The 9,362-nt window shown below is 42.1% G+C and overlaps 1 protein-coding gene across 5 annotated transcripts in view; it reads right to left on the bottom strand.

Annotated features, from left to right (window-relative positions):
* Positions 1-2,891: 2,891 nt before the first annotated feature.
* Positions 2,892-9,362, bottom strand: part of CPS1 (carbamoyl-phosphate synthase 1) — a 170,427-nt gene continuing 163,956 nt past the window's right edge. For 4 of the 5 annotated variants that reach the window (XM_064661942.1, XM_064661943.1, XM_064661945.1 and 1 more), the window contains one exon: positions 6,617-8,459. In XM_064661942.1, coding sequence (XP_064518012.1) covers positions 8,361-8,459 — 99 coding nt within the window. In that variant the 3' untranslated portion in view covers positions 6,617-8,360. Of the gene's footprint in view, positions 3,018-6,616; positions 8,460-9,362 lie in introns of those variants that run through there. The other variant, XM_064661946.1, reaches the window with a different exon arrangement.

The raw sequence follows: 9,362 nt of genomic DNA, 5'->3' as shown, positions 1-9,362 counted from the left end.
GTCCAGCTTCCCCCAAATGCTGCCTTTCAGAGGAGTGTAACATAACTCCTAGAGGAGGAGCTACAGGTTATCACCCTCTCCAGCTTGGATCACAGTGATATGTGGTGCTCCTAATTACAAAATGCTGTAAATACAGATTCTACCATACAAGCTTTCAAGATTCACTGCAAAGCAAAACCTCTTCACCTTCCTGAGGCTCTTCCTTATCCAAGCGCCTATAAGCTGTTGAATTGAGCAACTGAGGGCATTCCTGGTGCCATTAACACATTTTAATAAAACCCATTTTATTAACAATTTCACATATGTAAATTAATTCAGCTGGACTGGAGACTTGTCACACAAATAATCTGTGACTAAACTTCTTACACTGTAAATCTTCCATTTCTACAGGGCAAATGATTCCTACGTTCTGTTATGTCCCGAAGTTGAATAGACAGTGATAACTTTCTATGGGACAGATAATTAAACTAAATCAATTCAATTCCAGAAGTTATCACAATTCAGAGGGAGGAAGCCTTTGTGTGCTAACTCTCAAGGTTTGTAATGAAGTGTCCATTACTCTACATAATTTATATCATGACAAGTGCATAAAAATTGTATCATATTTTTTCTGCAAGAGCAACATCCTGCATTGAGATAAAACATCTCCTTATTATAAATACATCCTCTGAAGCACTCTAACCCTCTAAAAATAAAGCCTAAGACTGAAGCCACACTGTATTTAGCACTATTTTATACAGTTCTTATGCAATCCCATTCACCAGATGTTTTACACAGTGCCTTTGAAGGACTCTGGCATCCTTTAAGTCATCCTCTCACCAGTGGACAACTACACACAAGTAATTGGGTGGGTTTGGATTAGGTTCTCTGCATAAGTGGATTTTACAGAGCTGCCCATTGCTATGGGTTAACAGCAGAGATGAAAGGCTAAATACCTCCACTGTGCATGGCATGGAAGGGCTGCAGGATTTGTTTCAGGCAAACATCACGAGGCATCGAGCCCTGCTCTTCAGTTGAGACCCAGGAGCACTGCTGCTGAGCACAGCGTGCAGCTTTTGGAAGTTGTTATGATGGCAAGAAAGGACTTTGGAGAGCACAATTCTTAAAGCGGGGTATGATACTGCAGGTCCAAAGCCAAGGCTTTTTCTTGGGCAGATCCCAAACAGCAAGAGATGTCTACAGATAGAGAATGAGATGTGGCTGGTCTCCAACAAGGGGTACTCTGGCTCTTTAGGAAGTCAGTAGGACTTCCAAGTGCCACCCAGCATCCAAATCAAGCTTAATGTAAGTCACAGCTCTAATAACTGGAAGGTCAAACTCAAGCCAAGCAAATTGGTGAGGAAAGCATCTTCAACCAGCATAACAGCACATAAAGACAACTACCATTATTTCTTATAATACCTGAGTGAATCTGTGACACCTCCTCCCCTCTACACAGGATGAGATTAGCACCAGAATACAATTTTTTAAAAAATTGTATACAGCACTCAGCCCTAATGCACGTGTTTGAAAATCCATCCAGTGTGGAAGGGGCTTTCTCTAGCTTCACAGCATTTCTGTTTTACCACTGGGAGAAGCCATTCTGTTGAGTTCATCCCATTCTGCTGAAGATGATATATTAAAACAACACCTGTCATTTTTCAGTTAATTTCTTAGAATGAACGGCCTTTGCGATGGACTTCCTCTGGGAAGGAATGTAACAGAAAGGAATTGTGGTAAACAAAGGAATTCTGCCAAAAAGCCACTCCCATTTTAAAGCAGATAATGAGCATCAGAGCCCATTACAGAAGTCCACCATGGAAGTAATTAATCATGGAAGTCATCATGTAAGTAATGAATTCTAATCACTTCTGAAACAATAAAATTTAATTATGGGTTCTTTGAAAACTAAAACCCCAACAATTATTGTTGATAGGTTTTTCTTGATGGCAGAGAGTGAACAGAGTTTGTTAAGGTTGGTTTTCCTGCAGTTAATTTAAAAAAAAAACCCAACAGTTTTTAGTTAAAGATGCCTATATATAATTAATATATAAACCAGAGCTATTGTGCCAAGTTTAGATTCCACAGGACAGAAATGCAATCTTTGAGGAACTCCTGGACATGTTTCTTCATAACTCCTCTCTCCTGAGGTCTCATATCTTTATTATCTGCTCAGAGGTACTTTCACCTCAGAACAGTTGGATGTCTCCAGCTTAATTTCAGGAACATTCTCGGTAGTAAGAACAGAAATTGCAAGTGGCTCTTTTGCCATGCACTCACTTATGCGCTGTAGGCGAGCTCTAGTTGAGGAGTAACAGTGGTGGCAACCTAGACCACAGCACAAGCAGTGACTCCTGCTCTGTGTCAGTGTGGCTGTGGCCCACATTGACTGTCTTCCCCATCAGATGCTGCTGCAATTCCAAACCAGAAATTAACCACTCCACCTCCAGTCCAGCAGCATTTCTCACACCCAGCCTGAACTGCGTGAGGAGAGCATGAGGATGGAGAAGGACCATCAGTTAAACTCTGGTATTTCTCATTTTGGTGCCCCACTCATCTGTTTCTCTCCCAGCCAGCTACAGAACATGACTGCTCTTGCACTTGAAACAGCTTCCAGCCCTTTCAAAGTCTAACTAGCTCTGAGGCTCTCCCGTCTACCAGGAATTACTGAAAAGCATTTACTAGCAAACGTGAGCTAACTAACAGATGTGGAATTTAGTGACTTAAATGTCAATCCGTCTTCCCCCGTACTCTCTCTGTGCCCTCTGGGGCCTGTGCCCAAGTGTCTCTGGGGTCTGCATTTTCTCTGTCTGGTCTGCCCAGAGTTCAGATGGTGGATGGCACTACTGTACTGTGTGTTACTGACGTCCATCACAACACGGGCATATACCCCCTCCTCTCCAGCATCACAGGATTTCTTTGCTTACCTGGGCAAAGCTCTAACAGCCATGTTTTGCTGTCCACTTGAAAACTGCACAGGAGATACTCCTCAAGAGGCACTATTGCTGAGGCATTAGGTGTTTGGATATCCAAATGAGCTATAAATGACAGAGCATTATCAAGACCTTCATTTCAGGATCAACAGCTCAGGTTAAGCTGCAAAATAGAGATTGGAAGAGCACTACAAAAGATTTCAATGCCTATTTTAGGATATACTAAGGAGTCAGCCCTGCTGGCAGTAAGAACACGCTATTTATGTGTTTTCAGATGGCCACATCAACACATTTAAAACCTGACTAAAGCTCAAGCTTGACCCTCGACAAAGATCCCATTTTGATGGCTTCACCTCCACCGTTCTGTCTCCCATGAATCCTGAAAGGCAGCAAACACTTCAGTGATGCTTAGTCAGAACATAACCCACTTTTCTGAGTTGTTCTCAGTGCTTCTGTCAGAAGGGGATGGATTGTAATGCCTCTCAAAGACAGTGAATAGCAGAGGACTGCTTTAAGCTATAATGAGGTCTCATTACTACAAGAGATCTTGAAGGACAAGAGCTTGGCAGCATTTAGTAATGCTCAGGAAGTCAGAAAAAAAGAACAAGATTGTCTAGAGCTGGAAGAGCAAATGTTTTTCCTGAAAAGGCACCTGATTTTCCATATGAATATCTTGGGCTATCATTTACACCAGAGACTAAAAGCAGTGTAAAATCAAGCACAGCAGCGTTCTGCTGGCTTTGCTCTAGCATAAGCAGCTCCGAAGAAACTACCAAAAACCGATATACAGCAGCATATACTCATTGTATGTATATTGTATAGGAGTAAAAAATTGACCATTAATAACAAGAAACTTTCCCTGGGAGGATGAATTGTGAGAGAACTACAAACTCTTGACACTCTTTGAAGCTCCCTGCAAAAAGCTGCACTTACTACTTTTGGATAATATCTTAGACAAGATTATGGTAATCTCAAAGCACTAGCATTACTCCCTAGAAATTATTCATCTTTTCCCCAAAGTACATTTTCATAAAGCTTGAACATAATTTGCAACAAATGCTTTTGTCTCTCAGTTTCATTTTTACAAACTTCCATGAATTAAAAGAGTTTATCTCAACTGGTATTATCAGCCTGCACAATTGAATATATTTTAATTAGAAGAATGAGTGAGAGTTTAGCCTATTTAGCTAATGACAAAATATCATGTTCTCCATTTAATTAGGACACATCAAAATATTCATATTTAAATTCTCTTCAATGTAAGAGTGAAACAAATGTTACAGCATGACTAGGTTACTCCCTATAAATACCTTATACAGTGTTAGACACTGAGATGCAGAAAAGAATCAAAACAGAAGGTTTGGGAACTGTTTGGCAGCTAACTTGTAGCAGAGCAGATTTCAATGTCCTGCAGATGGCTAATGCAGCACCTCCTGTCCTTGCAGAGATGGCAGCAGCACTGGTTATGTGATGAAAGGTTCCCAAGGTCCAGGCTGTTCTGACTATGGTTTGGTGTTATAAAGACTATAAACAGAAGGAGCCAGACATCCTCTCTCACTTACCACCTCATCTTGGTTGTTGCACGAGCCCATCCTCCTGCTAGTGGTTGTTGGCATCACACTGGGATAGAGGCAGCAGGTGTGCATCCAACTACTAGTACTGCACACAGTACTAGTTGTGGGGTTTAGCACAGTGCTAACTTCCAATCCCTTCCCTACTTTTATGGATCACTTTATTACAAAGATACAGAGGTGCTGTCCTCCCAGATGCCTCTGATGCAACCACAAATAGGCTTTTAAACCTTAAGAATCCAAAATATATTTGGTATGTGGGGAAGGAAAAAAAGATACCTTACAGACTGGTGATGACATCCAGTTCAGGAAAACCCAACAACCTGCAGCCCAAGCAAAGCTCATTTCTCTGCTCACTGCCAAGAGCTCTTTCAGATTATGGAGTCTTTCCTATTTGGCTACTTCCTAGGACTTTCACAAACCTGATTTTGATGGTTTCAAATGGTCTCATAGGAAAGAGGTTTCTTAAAGCTTTTCACTGATTTTGTTCCACTTACATAAAGCATATGCTTTCATCTTGCTGTGTTCTAAGAGCTCTACCAGGAACAGAAAAACTCGTAGCACTAAGTTATCCTTTCTCTTACATTCTTTTCTTCTTGCTTTCAACGTGCCAAACTATCCCAGCTTTGCTACTAATCTCTGCAGGAGTTGGCTGTCTGAGCAATCCCCAGGTGATATAAAAGGTGTTAACTCCAGAACAGTAAATCCAGGAAGGTGACCAACCAGAGAAAGTGCCTGACTTCACTATTCTACAGCGTCTCCTGGGAAATCAAGTCTCCAGAGCTTCCCAGCATTTAGCACACTAGGAGAACTATAGCTCCAGAGAGTGGCTCAGCAGATTGATTACTGAGAAAAAAAAATCTCTGTTACTAAAAATTAGTTCCCTTCATATTTCATCGTGGCTCTTGTCACCATTTCTTGTGCTTATCTCAAAAGTTGGGCTTTGTACTGTCTCTTACATTTTCATGCATTTCTTTTATCAACCCTCTTTTAAGACAGTAAAAAAGAGTAAAATTATTTGACTGCTCATAGATTAGCAAATTTCTTGTTCTGAACAGCCACCTCTTTCATCTGTCATTGTCACCTTCTCCAAGATTAATAAGAAAAAGATTTGTACATATATAAGGCACAACCTGTTGAAAGCAGAGATGAGCTTGATACAAAGGATACTAACTATAACTTTTTTTTAGCTCTACATTGATCCCTGTAGATACTCATAAATCTTTTGCTGTACTGTCAGCACAAAAAAGAAAAGCATATCAGGAAATAAATTCAGCCAGCATCAGTGTGTGCCCCAGGTAAGCTGGAGCATGATTTCTTGACTCCTTCTGACCATGACAGGAGTTGGAATTTCACCTTGCATCTGTCAGAGTAAAAAGAAATTTTTTCTTCAGCAGGGAAGGGGAGGAGACACCAAAAGAAGATGGGGAAAAACACAGCGCAGTGGATTGCGTTTGTACAGATGGGTGTAAGTGTTGGAAGAACATCAGTGTCACCTGCTTCAGAGGAGGGGGAAAGGGGCCCAGGGTTTAGCACCGGCAGCAAAACATAACACTACTGCATAATTACAGAGTACTCAGTATGTATTCAGCCCCCGTGTGTTTTTCTACTGAATTGCACTCCAACTGTATGAGAGCCTGTGGACACCAATGGAGCTGTGGATGAAGTTCCTGCAGGTGCTGCAGTAACTGGAATGTATAGATACATTCTATAGCTACACCCCCACTAACTGGCAGGAGCACTGTTCAAGAAAGTTGAATTAAAAGCAGCAAAGGTTTTCCCATTTTTTCCAAAACTGAGAGCCCCTTCTTTAAAGTTCCCATCTCTTCAATGTTTGTTAGTCCACTGCTCTGTCATCTGGCTCCTCACATTTTACATGCCCCTCCTGGGGGATCAGGGCTTCTCCCTTCTCTTTAGTACAACAGCTGAAGAGAAGGAGCATTTCCACTGTCCTGCTACTCTTTTTCCATCACCTCATCACCTCTGAGGTATTTGGCAGCTCCACACAAATGATGCAGTCACTGTCAGATATGAGAATGATGGTTTCCTAACAGACTAGTGTTCATTAATGCTTTAAAAAAAGACTTAAAAAAAGAAGGGCAGAATCCAGGCTACACAGAATTTAAGAAGGAGTAGCTGTCACAATCCAGGCATTTATTGCATTTTCAATTCATAAGAGAAGTGACAAAATAGAAATGTAAGAACAAGAGAATACAGATGTTTTAAGATGTCGCTTGGTTCACCACTAGAGGTAAAAGCAGGGTGGGTGGATGTGAGATGACACCAGTTATTAATGGGATTTTTGCCACTGAAAGAATATGGCAAGGTGCCTGTAGGGTGCTGCTTCATTAACCACCATTAGTCTTCCATTTCACAACTGAATGGGTGAACAATTGATGCCTTTGGGATCCTCCAAAGTTTTGGGTTGTTTGAGGGTTTTCTTTTGCTGTTGTGGGTTTTTTTAATAACATCTCTATTCTAAATGTGCGAAGCTCTCCTTTCATAGAGCAGGCATGTGTGTTCATCACAAAAGCTAGTACTGAAGAAATACTATGACAAGAGCACTTGGGATGTCAACCAGATCAGAAATAAAATCTGTCTTAAAATTTGGTCTTGGCAGTTAGCACCAATGGTTCAGAGAGTCCCATGGTATCTAAAGGCACCACAGCCTCTGCCTGATCCTTTGCATGTACCAATAACAGCTCTCATCAAATTTTATATCCTTCCTGAAATGTTGCAGCATTAATTTAAGAAACCCCAGACTAACTCTTCACCCTCATTCTGTCCCCACACTCTAAGCTTCTTGGGGCCCATGTGCCAAGGGGGTGTCTGCTCCATGGACAGCATTTGCAGGTGCTGCCAGAGCTGAAAAAGCAGCAGAGAAGGTGGGAATGAAGGTGAAGGGGTCACTTAACCGGGAGAGGTAAAGCACTGCAACACTTCATTTTAAATGGATTCGATTTTAATGCCCACAATCATGGCATAAAATGTTAGACAGCAACACACAAAAGTCTCTGGGGAGTTCTCCACTTTTGAAGCCAGACACAAAGCTGAGAGAGAGCCTTTATGATACAGGGACAGCCACCTGAATTCACAACGTTGAACTAGAATTTAAAAAATAATAGTGATAATAGCCTGAAGGACTGAGGAGAACTTGGAAGCAATTCCAGGGCACATACATGCAGCCTTCTCCCATCAAATCTGCATGCTGAAAAAGATGATTCTTCAGGGTTAAAAACCAAACAAAAAGCAGCTGCATCATGCCTGTCTGCTGTTGCAGACAGGGAATCGTGGGGAATTTGTGTTTATCTGTCTTTAAAGAGCTCTGATCATACTCAACACTGTGACAGGCATCCATGGTGTCATCAGGTGGATCAAGCAGGAAAACATTTTATTTTTACAGTCATAAAATCTCCAATAATCAGCAATGGAAAGAGAAAGCTCCATGTCTTTCTATGGGAGTTTGGGGCCAGACTCTAGTAGTCCAGCATGCAAATAGCTGGGAGTATGGATCCAAGGAAGGCATTTCTAAGAAGGAGAAGGCTTGCTTATGAAAAGAAGGAACAACTCCTATGTAGGATCACTTGTGTTTCTTTTCATCTTCTCTGCTATGGTGGTGTCTGGATCTACCCATCTAGTAAGAAACCAATATTTGATCCTATGTGGAAATATGGAGAAGACAGTGGAGAGACTAGGGAGAGGATGGCTTTCCAGTGAGCAGGCAAAAGTATTGGCTAGAAATTAATTTGTGTGAGCTGGAAAAGCAATTGGTGCAGATGCTACAAAATGCATGAAAAGATGACTAGTAGGATGATCTGAGATCCCCTCTCTTTTGTGGTGCCAGAAGCAGCAAGCTTGCAGGTTGGAGAGAGTTCTTCTATGAAGTGTTTCCATTATCAAACTGTCTGTAGTGGAAGAGACTCCTGAAGTCCAATTTCCCAGAGTATTTGACAGCTTCAGCAAAAAGTTTTGTCACCTGCCAACATAAAGCAGAGGAGGACTGAGCATTGCAAAGCCTTCTGCAGAAGGCTAAGTGATAGAGCAGGCTCCACACTTCTACTCTGTCACCCTGAAATTACGCTGTGCAGGTCTAGTCCTTGAGTCCATCCAAATCAATACCAGTTGTGCACAGGTGCTGGCTGCAGCCCTCTGGAACCTGCCTGTCCAGCTGGAGAGACATGGATGTGCTGGGCTTCCTTGGCAAGACAGCTCTGTCCCATGAGAGCTGTTGTTTCTCCATACAGCCCAAAGCTAAAGAGAACCAAGGCAGCTTTCCTCTCTCAAACTCAGAGATTATAACTCTGCCATCAAAACAGTTCAGTGAAATGCATCAAGCAGGTGCAGTAATAAATTTTGGATGGGGACCCCTGTTCTGGTTGTCAGAGTGTGTTTTGCTTGTAGGCAAAGAATGGGTCTTCAATTCCCCATTCCTTCTAATGATGTCTGACATCATCCAGCCTATGAACTTACAGTTTGGCATTCTCTCTGCTCTCCACTCACTCCGATCACAGCAGAAGATTTTGCACAGCTGGACACCAGTTCAAGTCACTGGGTTTCATGTCAGCACCCACCAACATCAGTGGGAGTTTGGCTGCTGTTGCTTAATGAGAGCCAGATGAGGCTCTTTGGTGACAGTGGAAGTCACTTGCAAAGGAAGGCAGGGTACTGCTGGCAGCAGGAGTCCCACTTTGCATTACCAAATATCTCTTCCCCTATCAGTATGTGAAAGGGGTTTGTCAGGAGCTACAGACATGTAATGAGTAGCAATTGGAGACCACAACAACACAGGCAGCAATTCCACTTGGATGACACGTTGGAACTGGATTGCCCCAAGGATCATTTAAGAAAGCCCAGCAACATCCTGCTGTAAGGTTTAAGG

The sequence above is a fragment of the Pseudopipra pipra genome, chromosome 7, assembly GCF_036250125.1.
Source record: "Pseudopipra pipra isolate bDixPip1 chromosome 7, bDixPip1.hap1, whole genome shotgun sequence".
NCBI classification, from domain to species: domain Eukaryota; kingdom Metazoa; phylum Chordata; class Aves; order Passeriformes; family Pipridae; genus Pseudopipra; species Pseudopipra pipra.
The sequence above is the reverse complement of the archived record's forward strand: the minus strand, read 5'-3'. Positions and strand labels throughout refer to the sequence as shown.